Source organism: Myotis nattereri, assembly GCF_964212035.1.
Source record: "Myotis nattereri genome assembly, chromosome: 3".
Taxonomy (NCBI): Eukaryota; Metazoa; Chordata; class Mammalia; order Chiroptera; family Vespertilionidae; genus Myotis; species Myotis nattereri.
The window spans coordinates 152,675,286-152,694,102 of NC_138077.1; the positions used below are offsets into that span (position 1 = coordinate 152,675,286).

Consider the following 18,817-nt stretch of genomic DNA (forward strand, 5'->3'; position numbering starts at 1 on the left):
CAGCCCTGGCTTCATCCGGAAGGTCATCTGGAAGGACATCCAGAAGGTTGTTCAGCTAGCTGGCCTAATTAGCATATTATGCTTTTATTATTATAGACTAGTGGCCTGGTGTATGAAATTCGTGCACGGGGGGGTGTCCCTCAGCCCAGCCTGCACCCTCTCCAATCTGGGAGCCCTCTGGGGATGTCATCCCACTCGCAATCTGGACCGCTGACTCCTGATCACTCACCTGCCTGCCTGCCTGATCACCCCTAACCACTCTGCCTGCTGGCCTGCTCACCCCCAGCTGCCCCCCCCCCCATCGGCCTGCTTCCCCCCAACTGCCCCACCTACCGGCCTGTTCTCCCCCAACTGGCTCCCCCTGCTGGCCTGCTTGCCCTCAACACCCCCCCCCCCCGCCAGCCTGATCACCCCCAACTGCCTTTCCCTCTTGGCCTGATTGCTCCTAACCACCTCTACCTCTGCCCCGCCACCATGGCTTTGTCCGGAAGGACGTCCAGAAGGTCTCCTGGTCTAATTAGCATATTACCCTTTAATTAGTATAGATTTTTAAATATGTTTTTATTGATTTTGAGAGAGAGAGAAAGGGAGAGGGAGAGGGAAAGAGACAGGAACATCGATGAGAAAGGAACATTGTCAATTGGCTGCCTTCTGCATGGCTCCTACTGGGAATCAAGCCTGCAACCCAGGTATGTGCCCTGACTGGGAATCGAACTGGTGACCTCTTGGTTCCTAGGTTGATGCTCAACCTCTGAGCCACACAACCAGTCATCTTTATATATTTTGGATATTAACCCCTTATTAGACACATAATTTGCAAATATCTTCTCCCATTCAGTTTGTTATCTTTTTGTTTTGTAGATAATTTCCTTCGCTGGACAAAAATTCTTTAGTTTGATGTAATTTTGTTTATTTTTTCTTTTGTTTCCCTTGCCTCAGGAGACAAACTCCAAGATCGATGTCAGAGAGTTTATTGCCTATGTTTTCTTCTAGCAGTTTTATGGTTTCAGGTCTTACATTTAAGTCTTTAATTCATTTTGGCTTTATTTTTGTGTATGATGTAAGAAACCAGTTCATTTTCACAGTTTTGCATGCATCTGTACAGTGTTCCCAGTACCGTTTATTGAAGAGACTGTCTTTACCCCATTATATTCTTGCTTCCCTTGTCTTAGGCTAATTGACCACATAGGTGTGGGTTTATTTCTGGGCTCTCTATTCTGTTCCATTAATCTATGTATCTGTTGTTGTGCCAGTACAATACCATTTTGGTTACTATAACTTTGTAATATAGTTTGAAATTAGAGTGCTAATTCTTGAGTATTCACATTATGTTAACCCATCTAATTGAAATTTGAATTTTAATAACATTTTCTAGTATAGCACTGTTAAATAGAAATATGTGAGCCAGATGTATTACTTAAAAAGTAAATAGAAACAGTTAAAATTAATTTTAATAATGCATTATACAAAACCTAATATATCTAAAATACTATCATTTCAACATGTAATCAATATAAAAATGTTATTAATGAAAATTTTATATTCTTTGTACTGACTTTATAACCCAGTGCGCATTTTACACTTCTAGCATGTCTCAATTTGGATGACTACATGTCAAGGGCTCAATAGCCACTGTGGCTAGTGGCTGTCGTATTGGACAGTGCAGTTGTTCCCTCACCCATAACTTGAATGTACATAAGAAGTACACACAGAGATACTTGTTAAAAATATTTCCCAGCAGAAAAGCAGTATGGAGTTACCTGAAAAAATTAAATATAGAATGCCTTATAACCCAGCAATTCCATTTCTGGGAATATACCCAACTAAACCTGAAACACTAATTCAAAAAAATATATGTGCCCCTATGTTCACTGCAGCATTATTTACAACTAGAGGCTCAACGCACAAAATATGTGCAAGAGTAAGCCTTCCTTCCTTCAACTACTGGCACCAGCTTCCCTCTGGCACCCGGGACCCAGGATTCCCTCACAGCCCTGGCTTTGTGTGGAAGGTCGTCTGGAAGGACATCCGGTCTAATTAGTATATTACACTGTTATTATTATAGATAGCCAAGATATAGAAGCAGCCCAAGTGGCCATCAGTAGTCAAGTGGGTAAAAAATCTGTGGTACATTTACACAACAGAATACTACTCAGCCATAAAAAACAACAACAACAACAAAAAAAACTTACCTTTTGTGACACCTGGAAAGTATTATGCTAAGTGAACTAAGGAAATAAGTCAGAGAAAGACAAGTACCATATGACCTCATTTATATGCAGAATCTAATGAACAAAATAGACTAACAAACAAAATAGAAACAGACTTATAGATACAGAGAGAGAACAGGCTGAAGGCAGTTGGAGGGCTGGGTGAAAAAGGTGAAGCAATTAAACAAAGAAATAAACTCATAGAAATAGGGGGAAAATAAAAAATTTTAAAATTAAAAAGAAAATATTTCCCAACAGCTCACTCTGTTTTGGTTCAATACCTCCAGGAGAAGCCCAGAAATCTGTTTTTGACCAAGTGTAACAGGTGATGCTGATGCAAGGGTCCATGGACAAGCATGTGGGAAGTACTGCATTTCCTCAAATTGTGAATATAAGGAAGCCTCTTGCACCCTGAGAATATATGAGCAATGTTATGGGAAGCCCAGTGGGGAGGATATTGGAACAACCTTTAAATCATTTAAGAAATGTATTACTGTTACTGTTTTCTAAAAGTTCACTATGGAGAATCCCATTCTTTTTTTTTTTTTAATATATTTTATTGATTTTTTACAGAGAGGAAGAGAGAGAGATAGAGAGTTAGAAACATTGATGAGAGAGAAACATCGATCAGCTGCCTCCTGCACATCCCCCACTGGGGAAGTGCCCGCAACCCAGGTACATGCCCTTGACCAGAATTGAACCCGGGACCTTTCAGTCCACAGGCCGACGCTCTATCCACTGAGCCAAACTGGTTTCGGCAGAGAGAATCCCATTCTTAACTAATAATACTGTTCCCTCCTGGAGTCCCCAAGACAATCTGAAATGTTATGTAAGTGAGAAGGAGGTGATGGATCTTAAAGCCTAACTTAGAAGTTCTGAGAAACCCCTAGGAAATGAAAGGGAGTTTGGTCTCATTGTGGTGGGAAAAGGAAAGCCTGGAGTCTTTGATGGACACTGTTGGAGGCAAGGGGTAGAATAGGAGATATCTCTGATTGTGCCCTTTCTATCCACATTATCCTGGATGGATCACAGCCTACCCCAACTCAAGGTGGGCATAGAAAACAGCCGGACCAGCCCAGCACCTGCCCAAGGAGGAAGAGTAACATCAATAAAGCTCCTAGCTATGAATACAGGTTAGTTTGGAACAGTTCTTTTATTCTCTTTCTTCCATCCTGGGGTCTAGCTACAGAATGCAGTAGCTCTTGGAAAAGGGATGACAAATGCAGGGGTAACATGTTCTCCTCATGGAAGGGCAGACTGGGACAAGTGGAGCCCAGATTGCAACACCAAAGATTTTCTACCCTAAGGCTCATCCACTCTCCTCTTCAGTTCTCTCAAACAAACAAAAAATCACTTGGGCTTTGATGCTCCCTTTTCAAGTATGAATTATAGCTAAGGTTGCTGATATTCCCAAAGAAGTATGAGATCACAGGGGAAAATATTACAGCATCTAAGGAGTATAATTTCATAAAAAAATTTGTTAGAACACTGGACAATTTGTACTAGAGAAGCAGAATTAATGGACAAAAAAAGTGATACATTTTAAACGAGTAAAAGAAATACCTACAAAGATATAAGAGAGAATATTGTAAAGCTGAAGATACTGGTTATGAAAAAACATACCAACTGAAATGAATTTAGTGGGTGGGTTGACTAACAGATTGGATACCATCAAATAACATATTAGTAAGGTAGAAATTAGGGAAATCTCCCAGAAAATATCTGGAAACAATAAAGAGGTGGGAAAAATAAAATTAAAAGATATGCAGAGAATCCTGCTAACAAAACCTAACAAAACCCACGATTTGGGCTATTAAGAAGGATTGACAGAATAAAAGTTATGCCTTCTGTTCTACAGGAAACCTATCTGGATTACCAGTATAAGAGCCACCATATACTGAGTTTGTTTCAGTCACTGCTAGCTTATTTCCACGCACGATTCCATCTGATCTTCACAGTGACACTAAGAGATTTGTAATACCATCATCCCTAGTGCACAGGTGAAGAACTGAAGCTTGTTGAGGCGTAACGTATGCATCCCATTTTTATACGAGATTAGAGTTAATCCTTCATACAGATCAGGGTGGGTCTTCCCATTCCAAGATTAGGGTTCGGCTTCTCTCCGGATCCTCGTTTGTAGTCAGGCGCAGAGGGTGGGGCGGAGGCGGCCGCTTCAGGGCAAATGTTGGGCAAAGCCCGCCCTGCAGGCGGGACCACGGTGGGGCGTGGCCTCACGCCAATTCTCTCCGAGGATCTGGGCGGGACCTCCGCAGGGCCGTAAAGATCTCTCAGTGTCGTGAAGCGGCGTGGCGCAGAAGCGTTGCTTTACGACGCCTGGAGGAATACGCCGGGTCGGCGTTCACGGCCTGTGACTTGCTGTAGCACGTGGGCCTCTGCAGTTCTTCTCGCTTGTAAGTCTTACCTGCGGGCGTGGAGCAGCCACCTTGACGGGTAGAGTGGCAGCGGAGGCCCAGGCTCGTGAGCTGATGGATTTTGCTGCTGAAAATGAAGCCACGTCGGGAGGCGGTCTCCAGCGCGGAGCGGAGGGGGCGCGGCCGCCGCTCGAACCCGGCGGGGGGGAGGCGGGGAAGGGGCTGACAGGAATGGAGAAAATAGGGGATGGAGAAGGAGCGGGTGCGCAGAGGGCAGAGGAAATGCGGGTGTTTCCAACGGCTGTGAAGCTAGAAGATACGACCTGGTCGGAAATGGAAGAAGGTGTGCTGGGCGGCCGGTGGATAAAGCAGGAGGCGGAGGACGGGCCTGAGGTGAAGGAGGAGAAGCCGGACGCCTGGGAGGTGAAGCGGGAGGCGGACGGCGGTGTGGTGGTGAAAGAGGAGCCGGTGGATGGGCCAGAGATAAAGGAAGAGAAGGTGAAGGTGAAGGAAGAGGCGATGGACTGGCCAGAAGTGAAGGAGGAGAGGAAAGATGACTTGGAGATAAAACAGGAAGAGATGGTGTTTGCTCAGAACATAAAGGAAGAGGCGATGGATGAGGTGTGTGTGAAAGAAGAAAAGTATTTCCCGAAGGAAGAAGCGCTGGATGACACGAAGGTGAAAGAAGAGCCGCCGATAAGTTGCCCCGCGGGCTCGAAGCGGAAACTGGCCATGTCAAGGTGGGGCTTCGGGAATCCATGGCGGGGATGCAGCTGCGGGGTCCTCTGATGTCTGGTTGGGAGGCAACTGCACAACCAGCAGGTGCAGAAAATCAAGCACAAGTTGGGGCCCTGGAACCCGGGTGGCGGGAGTGGGGAGCGAGGAATTGGGGCTGGAGGGTCTTGTCAGATAACCAATTCAATGAGAATATGTGAGGTTGGTGGTGCCCCGTGAGCAAGTCAGGAGATGGAAACCCTGGGGACCAGAAACCCCTGGACCAGGTTCTGGCTGGACTTAATGTGCCCTTGACTCGGTATTGGTTTGAGGGGGGGGATAGAGGTGAGGAAAAGGCTAATAAAACGAACAGTGACAAAGTGGGTTAAGTTAAAATCATACAACAATGCACTCAAACGCATCCAGTTGTTTCGTGTTCTCAGGATACCATGACTATTCGTTATTTTTATTTGTTTTTCCAGTTGTGTGTGGTCATGTGACATAGGAAGTAAAGAGTGATCAGATTCTTGGGACTCTCACTATCTAGAACGCAACAGGTCCTAGAATAGCAGGTGAAGACAGGTAGTAATAGCAGACCTAGGTTATTCTGATGCCCATTCCAGGTTGGGTGTGTAGTTGAGGAAAAAGATTCAACTGCTGTTCTCCGAATTGGACTGAGTCTTACACAGTTTTACTGGGGTGTGAGCCTCTAATATATCTAAACATAACTCATGGATTGAACTTCTGGATATAGCACACACACCATCGTTAAGAGATTGCCAGGAATTACAAGTTAAAAATGCCATGGAATCATCTCTTTCTCTGATGATAGTAGTAAAAGAAGTCAAAAGTGAGATGATTTTCTTAAACAAATCTAATACATATTTTCTTGAGTTACATATCGCTAACAATACTGTAAATGTAGTCATTTGGGGACAGTTTCCTAGAAGAGAATTTTCTAACAATGTTTGACAGCTGTTGAGTATTTTGTCAGAGGTACTTTCATATATTTTATTCACTATGCCTGTAAATTGATTGTGATAAGTAATTGACTCAGATTAAAATTTTATAAACAAATAAGTAGAATTAATAATTGATAATGTACTACGTTTCATGTGCGCTTTGTAGATGTGAAACTTGTGGTACAGAAGAAGCCAAGTACAGATGTCCACGTTGTATGCGGCATTCTTGCAGGTATGTGTGTGTATGTGTATATATATATATTAGAGGCCCGATGCATGAAAATTTGTGCAAGAGTAGGCCTTCCTTCCCCTGGCTGCTGGCACCGGCTTCCCTCCGGGATCCGGGCTTCCCTCCTCTGGCTGCCCGCAGGTACCCGGGACCCAGGCTGGCTTCCCTCGTGCCACCTGCAGGCACCCAGGCCCAGGCTAGCTTCCCTCTGGCCCCAGCTTCGTCAGGAAGGATGTCCGGAAGACGTCTGGTCTCGATAGCATATTACCCTTTTATTGTTATAGATAATTTCCTACCTTATTATCTCTTTCTGTACCATTGTTACTTCAAAATATAAAAGTGCCTCCTCTTTTCTCTTTAGTTTGCCCTGTGTAAAGAAACACAAAGCAGAACTGACATGTAATGGAGTTCGAGATAAAACTGCCTATGTTTCATTACAACAGTTTACTGAAATGGATCTCCTAAGTGGTAAGCCTTCTTATGCATAGCAGATTGATGCTTCCTGGCCATTGCTATATGCCGTTTGTTTATTTTTCTGTTTTGAAATTTTTAGATTATCGATTTTTGGAAGATGTGGCAAGAACAGCAGACCATATTTCCAGAGATGCTTTATTGAAAAGATCATTAAGCAATAAACATGTAAGTATTTCTTCTAATCTTTTCCAGTTAGAATTCCTTTTAATTAATTAGATTCATTTTTTTCACTCAACAAAATATTAGGTGGCCACTATGGTCTGAAGTCTATTCCAGTTACTAGGGATACAGCACTGACCAAAACAAAGGCCTTCACCTCATGGAACTTGTATTGTAAGGGGAGACACAGAAGTTGAGTAGAAAAAAATATTTAATTTCAGGTGGAATTAAGTGCATGTGGAAAATAAAGAAGGCACAGGAGGTTAAAGAAAATGAGAATACTGTTTGTTGGGAAGAGGTTGTGAGGGTACTATTTTTGATACAGGGGTCAGGAGAAGCTGCTTTTAGAGATGACATTTAAGCGGTGATCTGAATGATGAGAAAGAGGCAGTCTTGTGAACATTTGGAGGACGACTATACCAGGAAGAGACAAAAGTAAAGATAGTCAGGAGCAAGGCTGGTGTGTTTGAAGAATTAAAATAAGGGCAAAGCGACTGAAGTGAGAATGTTGAACTTTCGTTCTAGTTTATTCTGAGTGAAACTAGAAGGCATGGGAAGGTTCTGAGAGTGTTTGCTTTTAGAAAGATCATTCTTACTGCTGTCTGGAAAATGGACTTTAGCTGGTAAGAGTGGGAGATTGGAAGCTGCGAGACCAGTTTAAAGGCAGTTGCTTCAGATACGGGATGATAATGCTATGCTATTAGAATTATTAGGAAGCAATTAGATTTTGGATTTAAAGGAATAGCTAATAGGACTTGCTATTTCAATACACATAATTTTCATACTCTTTCATCCCTTTTTTTAAAATCCTCATCCAAGCATATGTTTATGGATTTTAGATAGAGGGAGGAAGAGAGAGAGAAAATGAGAAACATTGATTTGTTGCCTCTCATACGTGCCCCAACTAAAGACCAAACCCAAAACCTAGGTATGTGTCCTGACTGGGAATCCAACCTAAGACCTGTTGGTGTATGGGATGATGCTCTAACCAGCTGAGCGCACCAGCTAGGGTTCATCCTTTTTTCATTCATTGAGCACTATTCAAAATTAAAGCTTACATATTTGAAATATTTTGCAACTGCTATTGTTCCAGAAATTCTTTAATGATATTAAATCATGTCATGGAATTATGTTCATTTTTTCAGACACTATTTTAATATTGAAGTTTCAGAATTTTAATACCTTTTAAACACGTTTTATTGGTGTTTTTAGTACAGACATGACATTACATGTATCTGAAAGAAAGATTATCGTGCATCAACTTTTTTCCTTAAGCTTAATTAGAATTCTACTTAAAAGATAAATTACTCTTTAAGTTTTTTCTTTTTGTGAAGTATGGCTTGCACATAAAAAAGCATAAACGAAATACACTGTTTAATGAATAATTATAAAGTTAACATCCATCTAATTACCATTCAAGTCTAAAATTAGAACATTCACTTGCTTCTCAAAAGTTCCCTGCTCCCCCTTGTGCCCTTCTCTAATCCATTGTTATTTCTGAATAGTTTTCTAGTTTAAGACTGTACCACAATTTATCCATTCTTTTTTTGGTAGATTTTGAGTTTTCTGTAATAACAAAAGACAAAAATTAGAAACAATGCTACTATGAACAGTTTGTTTGTGAATTGTAGTTTGCATGTGCACATGTTTTTCTGGGGTTTATATCTGGGAGTGGAATTGCTTTGTTGTGGGGTGTACATCTCTTCAGTTTGACTAGGTGTTACCAAAACATTTTCCAAAGTGGTTATACCAGCTCCCAGTAGAGTGTAAATGTCCCTATTGTCACATCCTGTCCAATATTTGATGTGGTCAAAGTTTAAAAATTTTGTCGCCCAGCTGGTGTGGCTAAGTAGTTGAGTGTCGACCTGTGACAGGAGATCAGAGTTTGATTCCAGTCAGAACACATACTTGGGTTGTGGGCTCGATCCTCAGTCTGGGGTGTGCAGAAAGCAGCCGATCAATGATTCTCATCATTGATGTTTCTATCTCTTTTTCCCTCGCTCTTCCTCTCTAAAATCAATAAAAAAAATGTATTTTTAAAAAAATTTGTCCATTAGATGGCTGCATAATCTTATTGTGGTTTTTAATTTGCAGTTCTCTAATTCCTAATGAGATTGAACACCTTTCAAATATTTCATTGGCCATTTGGATTTTCTCTTTTGTGGAATGCCTGTTTAAGGCTTTTGCTCATCTTTTCATTGATCAGCTTTCTTCTTACTGGTTTTTTAGGAATTCTTTGTATTTCTTGGATGCTGGTTGTTGGTTGTCTGTGCTATAAATATATTATTCCATACTTTGGTTTTTGGGTTTTTTTCGCTCAATAGTGTCTTGTGGTGAATAAATATTCTTGATGTTAATGTAGTCAAATTTATCATGTTTTGTTCATAGTTAGTTTTATGTGTTTATAAAAGAAACCCTTACCTACCTGGAAGTTATAAAGTTGTTCTCCCATAGTTATTTTCTAAAAGCTTTTAGTGTTGCATCTCACATTTATATCTGTAAACTACCTGGAATTAATTTTTGTGTTACATGGGGAGTGGAGGTCCCATTTAATTTTCCATATGGATAATCCACTTTTTCTAGCACCATTTATTGAAGAGTTCATCTTTTCATTATTGCTCTGCAAGACCATGTTTGTCGTATATCAAGCATCCATATATGCTTGGGTCAGTTTCTGGCTAACTGTTCCACTTGTCTATCCACACCAGTTATTGTAGCGGTGTGTTTTTGTTGTTGTTGTTGTTGTAATTTTTTGTTTATTTGTTTTTATTGAAACTGCGGCTCGCGAGCCACATGCGGCTCTTTGGCCCCTTGAGTGTGGCTCTTCCTAAGCCTTAGGAGTACCCTAATTAAGTTAATAACAATGTACCTACCTATATAGTTTAAGTTTAAAAAATTTGGCTCTCAAAAGAAATTTCAATCGTTGTACTGTTGATACTTGTCTCTGTTGACTAATGAGTTTGCCGACCACTGTTCTAGAGTATTGCTGTATTCTTTGTAATTCTCTATAAATCGGAAAAATCAGCCTGTTGGTTTTATAGTTCTTCTTGCCCCAACCTGAGCATTTTGATTGGGGTTCCATTTATTTTGTAGACTAACTTGAGTGATGAGACATCTTTTTAGCATTGAATCTTTAAATCCTGGTTGTGTTGTATCTCTGCATTTATTTGTGCCTTCTTTAATATCTCTAATTTTCTCAGTGGGGGTCTTGCACATTTCTTGTTAGATTTATTCTTGGGCACGACTTTTTCATGCCAATTTAAATAGCATTTTAATTTTATTATCTCTTTGCTGGTATTTATGAATGATTTTGTTGTTATTTATTTTATAGTGAGCAACCATATTATAATCTATCCCAGTACCTTATCTATAAATTCTTTAGGGTTTTTTTTCTGTAAATAATTCATCAATTTCTTTTTATCCTTAATATTTTGATCTGTCTCTTTCACTCTCCCTCCCTCCCTACTTTCTCTCTCTCCCTCCCTCTCCTTTTCTCTCTCTCTCTCTCTCTCTCTCTCCCCTTATTGAAAAAGCTAGGACTTCCAATTCAATGTCAGATACTAGTGATGACAGGAGATATTTATGTTGCAAGTCCCAAGTTTACCCTTAGCTTGATAGAAGGATTTTGCTAGAAGGATTCACAAGACTCTACATATAGTTGTACTCATGGGTATATTATTACAGAGAAAGGGTACAGAGTAAAATTAGCAAAAAGAAAAAGCATTTGGGGTAGTCTGGAGTAATTCAAATACAAGCTTCCAAGAATTCTCTGCCATTGGAGTCACACAGTACATAGTTAATTCTTTTGGCAGTGAGCTGTGATAACACATGTGAAGTATTGTCTACCAGGGAACACCATTAGAGACTCACTGTGCAAGGTTTTTATTGGGAGCTGATTGCAGAAGCACCCTCTGCCCAGCTTGTACCAAATCCCAGACTCCCAGAAGGAAAGTAAATAATCCACATTGTTTATACAAACAGTTTCGGCACAGTGAACCATTTTTATCATTTGGAAAAGTTTTATTTCAGTTTAGGGAACTATCTGTAATAATAAAAGTGTAATATGCAAATCGACTGGACAGCAGAATGACCATCTGGATGACTTTCTGGACGACCATGCTATGACACTCACTGGTGCCAGGCCAGCCAAGGCGGGTGTGATGCGATTGGTCAGGGGTCCCTGCCATCGCCCCATGATCGCCCCGCAGAGGGAGGCCCAGGTTACCCGGCTGGCGGCACTGCGGTGGGTGGCAGGGCCGCCCTCTGCAGAGCCATTGATCTCGGAGCCCTATGATCGATCGCCCTGCAGAGGGAGGCCCAGGCAACCTGGCTCGCAGCCACAGAGGGAGGCCTGGCTGGCAGCCCTGTGGCGGGTGTGCAGGGCCTCCTTCTGTGGGGCGATCGATCTGGGGACCCCGCAATTGATCACCCCACAGAGGGAGGCCCTGGCCGCCGGACAGCGACACTGGGGTGGGTGTATGGGGCCAATCAGTGATCGCCCCGCAGTGGGAGGCCCAGGCCAGCCAAGCAATCACACCTTACACCTGTCGCCCACAGAGGGAGGTGACCGGGGGAGGGGGGGCAGCGCCGCACAGATGGCAAGCAGTGGCAGCAACAGGTGCGGGGCCGGCAGCTGGGGGAAGGAAAGCCCCGATAGGCCCTGATTGCTGGGCAGGCCTAGAGACCCTACCCAAGGGGTACCGGATTGCGAGAGAACACAGGCCAGGCTGAGGGACACCCCCACTCCCCACCCCCCTTCACGAATTTCGTGCACCAGGCCTCTAGTTTACTAATAAGTCAAATTCCCAGACACCAGCCAATGGTCAACCTTATAAGCAGAACCTTTTAAGGATAACAGTCTCAGGCCCACTATGTTAACTGTTCTGTACATCGTTGTTTTGTAACTCCTGACCATAAAGAAAAAACTTTCAAGATTTTAACATGATGTTTGCTCTTATATTTTGTAGAATAATTTTATATTTACATAAAGAATTTCTACTTTGCTAAGAGACTTTTTCATAAACCTTTATTTGGTTTTCTATTTTAAGCTAAACTTACAAGGTGTTATTATCTTAACAAAGCATGCTTTTATACTTTGCAGCATTCAGTTGTCTTATATGTGTGTGTACACATTATTCATTCATTAATTTTGTATTTCTGTTCATGAGTAAGATTGACCTCTAATTTTTCATTTTAGTATTTCCTTAGGTTTCCATATCTATATGATTCTAGTTTCATAAAATTATTTGGGAATGTTTTCATTTTGTTTTTTGATTCATTGGATTATTGAACTTAATTACTAGAATTATTTCTTTCTTGGGAATTTGGTAAAATTTATTAATGAACTAATATGTGCTTAGAGTTTGAGCCAATGAGGTATGTTCTTTATTATTTATGGGACTGGTCAGGTTTTCTCTCTTTTTGAGTCATTGTTAATGGATTACATTTTTCTAAGAATTTGTCCATTTAAGACCTGTGTTTATGGCCCAGCATGTGGGTATGTTTTATAGTGTTCTGTTTGCTTGAAAAATAAAAAGTATTCTGCAATTGCTGAATATATAGTCTATATATTCCTAATCTATATAGTCTATATATTAGGTTAGATTTATTAGTTATGTTGTTCTAATTGTTTATAACAATACAGATTTTTTTTTATCAGTTCCAGAGAGAGGTAGGTTAACATTTCCCAATAGATAAAATCAAAAGGATTTGTTTGTTTCCCCTTATGGTTCAGTTAGTACTTGAATGCTAAATTATTAGATGTATATCTCAGGAAACAGTCCTTTGCTTGGTATTTGCATAGTGTGATTTTTTTTCCCTTACTTTTACTATAGTATCCTTATGTTCTGGTTATGTCTTTTCTAAGTACCATATAATTGGTCTTCTATAGTCTGACAACTGTAACTTTTAACTGAATCACTAAGTTCATTTACATTTTGATAAAATTGCCTATATATTTGGCTTTATTTTTTAAAATATTTCTTATTTTTTAATTCCAGGTGACAGTCAATATTATATTAGTTTCAGATGTACAGCATAGTGGTTAGACTTTTATATAATTTATGAAGTGATCCCCCTGATAAGTCTAGCACCCCCTGACAACATAGTTATATACTTATTACAGTGTTTTTTATTATATTTCCTATGCTGTACTTTACCTCCCATGACCATTTTGTAACTGCCAATTTGTACTTAATCCCTTCATCTTTATCACCCAGCTCCCCAACACCCCCTCCCACCTCGCAACCAACAGTTTGTTCTCTGTATCTGTAAGTTTGTTTCTGTTTTTTTGTTTGTTTATTTTGTTTTTTCAGATTACACATATGTTTGAAATCATATGGTATTTGTCTTTCTCTAACTTATATAACTTAGCATAATACCCTCTAGGTCCACACATGTTGTCACAAATGGCAAGATTTCACTCTTTTATGGCTGAGTAATATTTCATTGTATATATGCACCACAGCTTCTTTACCAGTTGTCAATTGATGGACACTTAGGTTGCTTCCATATCTTGGTTATTATAAATGTTGCAGTGAATATAGGGATGTATTTGTCTTTTCAAATTAGTATTTTGGCTTTCTTTGGTTAAATACCCAGAAGTGACATTGCTGGGCCCTTCTTGGTCTCTTGTTATATATGGCCTTTTGTTTTAAAGTCTATTTTGTCTGACAGAACTATTGCTCCCCCAGCTTTTTTTCTTTGTTTGTTTCCATTTGCATGAGATATTATTTTCCATTCCTTTACTTTCAGTTTTTGTGTCTTTTGATCTGAAGTGGGTCTCTGCAGGCAGCATATGTATAGTTTTTTTTTTCTTATCCATTCAGCCACCTCATGTCTTTTGATTAAAGCATGTAACCATTTACATTTAAAGTTAATTATTGATAGGTATATATTACCATAATTTTATTACTCATTTTTTAAAATCTTTTTCTTTTTTCTTTTTTTAATAATTTTTTAAAATATATTTTATTGATTTTTTTACAGAGTGGAAGGGAGAGAGAGAGTTAGAAACATCGATGAGAGAGAAACATCAATTAGCTGCCTCCTGCACATCTCCCACTGGGAATGTGCCCGCAACCAAGGTACATGCCCCTGACCGGAATCGAACCTGGGACCTTTCAGTCCACAGGCCGACGCTCTATCCACTGGTTTCGGCTAAAATCTTTTTCTTCTTAAAGAAGTCCCTTTAAAATTTGTTTTGTTGTATGGTTTCGCGGTGATGAACTCATTTAGCTTTTTTTTTAATCTGGGAAGCTCTTTATCTCTTTCCATTTTAAATTATTACCTTGCTGGGTAGAGTAATATTGGTTGTAAATCCTTGCTTTTCGTTACTTTGAATATTTTGTGCCAGTGTCTTTTGGCCTGCAAAGTTTCTGTTGAGAAATCAGCTGACAGTCTTATGGGAGCTCCTTTTTAGGTAACTAATTGCTTTTCTCTTGCTGCCTTTAAGATTTTTTTTTTTCCTTTAGCCTTTTGGATTTTAATTATGATGTTTCTTGGTGTGGGCCTCTTTGATTTGGTCTTGTTTGGGACTGTCTGCACTTCCTGTACTTATATGTCTATTTCCTTTGTCAAGATAGAGAATTTTTCATCCATTATTTCATCTAATAGGTTTTTAATCCCTTGCTCTCTCTTTTCCTTCTGGTATGTCTATGATGTGAATGTTGTTACCCTTGATGTTATCCCACAGGTCCATTAAACTATCCTCATTAAAACAATTTTTTTTGGTATACCTATTGAGTGTTTCCCACTACCGTGTTTACCAAATCACTTTATCTAATCAGGTGAGGATTAACAACAAAAAATGAGTAAAAGAGAAAGAACTATATAGGTAACACCTATGTTTGTCAAATGTCTTTTTTTTCTTTTTTTTTTTAATCCTTCTCTTGGCTTATAGAGTGTATGGGTAAAAGCACAGGCTCTGGAATTACACAGACCTGGATTTGAATACAGGCTCTCTCAGAAATAGTTGTATAGCCCTAGCCAGTTTGGTTCCGTGGATACAGTGTCGGCCTGTGGACCAAAGGGTCCCGAGTTTGATTCCAATCAAGGACACATACCATGGTTGCAGGCTCCTCCTTGCCCCGGCCCCTGGTCAGACATGTGCAAGAGGCAACCAATGGATGTGTTTCTCTCACATCTGCTATTTCTCTCTGTCTTTCCCTCTCTCTTCCACTCTAAAAAAATCAATGGAAATGGAAAAATGTCCTTGGATGAGAATTAAAAAATAAAATGTGTGGCTTTTTTTTAAAAAAAAAAAGTTGTATAATGTTGGCATCTTATGAATTCTCACTGCTAAAATGGGGATAATGGTAGTACCTACCTCATAGTATTGTGAGTATTAAACAACAGTATTGCTTAGCACAGTTGGTAAAATATAAGCATTCAATAAATCTTAACTCTTATATTTTAAACGTTATTTTATTCACTTTTGAAATTTAAGGAATTTTAAAATTAATTTGTCTTTATTTGTTGTTGTTAGATGTGCTTTATAAAAAATCGTGCTCGAAGGCAAGGTATTAACTTAAAACTTCTACCCAATGGGTTCACCAAGAGGAAAGAAAATTCAACATTTTTCGATAAGAAGTAAGTTTCTAACTTCTTCCTTAGTCTATCTGGTGTTCTGATTTTATCAGGAACATTTTTTAAGGTTTAGTTTGATATAGAGGTACCAGTAGTGTGGTCTGTGAGCTGTTTGTTATTGGTCTATGAAAAGATGACTATACAAATTGAAAATAAGCATTTAGAAACAAGATTTCATTTGAGAGCCAGTGATGAGAAAGAAAAAAACTTGGGAAACTTTTACTCTGCAGTGAATGTGAATACAGGTAATACAACAGAGATTAGTTTGCTGCTTTCTGAAAGTGCTAGATCAAAAAGGCCCCAATAGTACAGAGTACTGTAAGGATTTCAGGATATTGTAAGTAGCCCACTAAATTATTGGGTAATACCTTTCAAAAGTCAAGATTCTGGATTTAGAGTAAAAACAAAAAAAACTCAGTCCCTTCTTCAGTCTCTTAGTATGTGTAAGAACTTGTACAAATTACTTCCTTTTTCTAGGCCTCATCTGTAAGATGTAGGGGTTGTACTAAGTAAAATCTAAGATTCCTTCCAACTTTACTACTCCATAAATTTAAAAGACAGACCATCAGATTATTATTTAACCTTCTGCATTTTCAACATGTTTTATTTTTTTTTTGTATGTTTCAAGTCATAAATATTTGTAAAGGTGGTTTTCCTTTTTCCTGGTTGGCTTCCAGAAGTAAAGTAATGCCTTCTATTTATTAAATGTGAGATGATTCCTTTGTACATTTTGAAACTAAAATGTCTGGAAATTGGCATAATTTGTTTGAAATTTAAGGTGACTGGTTTGTGCATTCACAAAAATAAAGGCGCACACTTTTTATTTTTCTCCAGGTAATCTTTTTCCTTTTGTAAATATAGTATAGACCAGGGGTGGGCAAACTTTTTGACTCGAGGGCCACAATGGGTTCTTAAACTGGACCGGAGGGCTGGAACAAAAGCATGGATGGAGTGTTTGTGTGAACTAATATAAATTCAAACTAAACATCATTACATAAAAGGGTACGGTCTTTTTTTTTTTTTAGTTTTATGGGCCGTAGTTTGCCCATGGCTGATACAGACTGCTTTTCTTGTTAATGCAAATCTGCCTCATTATTTTTAAGTTGTCTGTTCCAACTATGACTACTGTATAATAATTTAATTATTCCCATATTCATGCACATTTAGCTTATTTCTAGTTTGTAATTGTTACAAATAATGTTGTAATAAATATCATTGAATAGATTATTTTGGGTGCTTATGTGACTTTTTCTGTAGGATTGATTAGTTCCTAGAAAGCATAATTACTGGGTCAGAGACTACATGGGTTTAAACTTTTTAAAGAGACTCCAAGTTGTTTTCCCTAAAAATGTACCACTTTGTACCTTCATCAAAAATAGTATCAGAGTACATATCTTAGTTGTATTGTACTTTAATTGAATATTTAAATTGTTTTTGTCTATCTGATTGTTAGAGAGGCTGATCTCTTAAATTTGTATTTCTTTTCAGATGCGCCTATTTATGTCTCTTCTTGCTCTGTTACATACATTTGAACGTTTTCATCAGTCTGTTTATCCTTTAATTTTGCCTTCCGTTTTTGATACATGTTAAATAATTGTAAAAAAAAAAAAAAAAAAAAAGTCTGTAAAACACAGAGATAGAAAAATTGGAGTGGTTAAGAGCACAAACTAGACCAGTCTGCCTGAGTTCAAATTTCTCTCATCAGCCTTTCCTAGCTATGTGACCTTAAGTTAATGCACCTAGTTGACTTGTTCCTCAATTTCCTCATCTATAAAGTGGGGCTAGCAGTAAGTTAGGGTTAAACCAGTTTTTATTTCTGTTGGTAGTACTATATGAGAATATCTGTGTAAATATCTTACTAGTACTGAGTTACTGAGTTGTCTCTTTTTAAAAACACTTTTAATACCCTGGCCAGTTTGGCTCAGTGGTTGAAGCGTTGGATCCCAGGCCTGGTTGGGGTGTGTGTGGGAGGCAACCAATGTTTCTCTCTCTTTTTCTCTCTTTCTCCCTTCCTTCTTCCTCCCTCCCTTCCACACTCTCTCTTAAAAATCAATGGGAAAACTATCCTCAAGTGAGTATTAAAAACAAATTTTTTTTACCCATTTTAAAGGTTAAAATAATATTTTGTTTTAATTTTATTTCATTTAATTGTTACTGAGATATGGAATATTTGTTCACAAGTTTCAGAGTGATATCTTAAAATTTAATTGTAACAGACTTTAATGCAGTCTGCTAAGTTAAGATGATTTATCATTTGTAAAATAATTTTGGGAGTCAGTTCAGTGGGGGGAAAAAATTTTAATCTGTGTGACAGAATTTTTCCATTTGTTCATTGTTAAATGACCTGTTATATTTTTAAATGAAAATGATTTTTCTACTAACTGAATTTTAAAATGTCTGACTTCAGATGTTGGATGAATAATAAAGTATTAGCAGGAGTTCCCAACTTAAGGAATATTTACTACTCATTAATCATCTTGGTAATCTCTTTAATCTCAATATTTTGTTCATTCTTGTTCAGCGTTTTCATCAGTAATACAAATCTTGGCACTGTTGATGTTTTGAGCCAGAGAATTCTTTATTGTGGAAGGCCTGTCTTCTGCATTTTGGGATGTTTAGCAGTATCCATGGCCTCTACCCAGATCTTGGTAGCAAAAACCCACAAACATACACACACACACACACACACACACACGTGCGCTCGCGCCCTTTGTTGTGACAACAAAAAACATCTCCAAACATTGCCAGGTGTCCCCTGAGGTGGGGGCACAGAAGAGGGGCAAAATCACCCTTATTTGAGAAGCACTTATTTAGATGAATACAGAAGACATACTTACTGAACTTAAAGCATGGCAAAATCAGGATTATGGAAAATTTTGATTGCTAAAAGGTGGTATATAAGTAACAAGATAAATAATGAAAGTCCTATACTTTAAGGGTAGAGGGGAAAAACCCCACTTAGAAGTACCTTCTTTGGGATACTTGTGTTTTCTCAGCTATACATATGAAAATGACCAAGGTTATAGATGATGATAATGTTATTTGTTGGAAGGAGTTAAGCAGCAAATACTAAATTTTTTAAAATAATTTTTTCACCTCTGTTCTCTCTTA

At 38.9% G+C, this 18,817-nt stretch overlaps 1 protein-coding gene across 2 annotated transcripts in view; it reads left to right on the forward strand.

The window, feature by feature from the left end:
• The first annotated feature begins 4,516 nt into the window (after nucleotides 1-4,516).
• ZNHIT6 (zinc finger HIT-type containing 6) overlaps nucleotides 4,517-18,817 on the forward strand; it is a 58,994-nt gene continuing 44,693 nt past the window's right edge. For both annotated transcript variants that reach the window (XM_081088511.1, XM_081088510.1), the window contains exons 1-5: nucleotides 4,517-5,322; nucleotides 6,425-6,490; nucleotides 6,849-6,955; nucleotides 7,041-7,126; nucleotides 15,606-15,709. In XM_081088511.1, coding sequence (XP_080944637.1) covers nucleotides 4,697-5,322; nucleotides 6,425-6,490; nucleotides 6,849-6,955; nucleotides 7,041-7,126; nucleotides 15,606-15,709 — 989 coding nt within the window. In that variant the 5' untranslated portion in view covers nucleotides 4,517-4,696. The remainder of the gene's footprint in view (nucleotides 5,323-6,424; nucleotides 6,491-6,848; nucleotides 6,956-7,040; nucleotides 7,127-15,605; nucleotides 15,710-18,817) is intronic.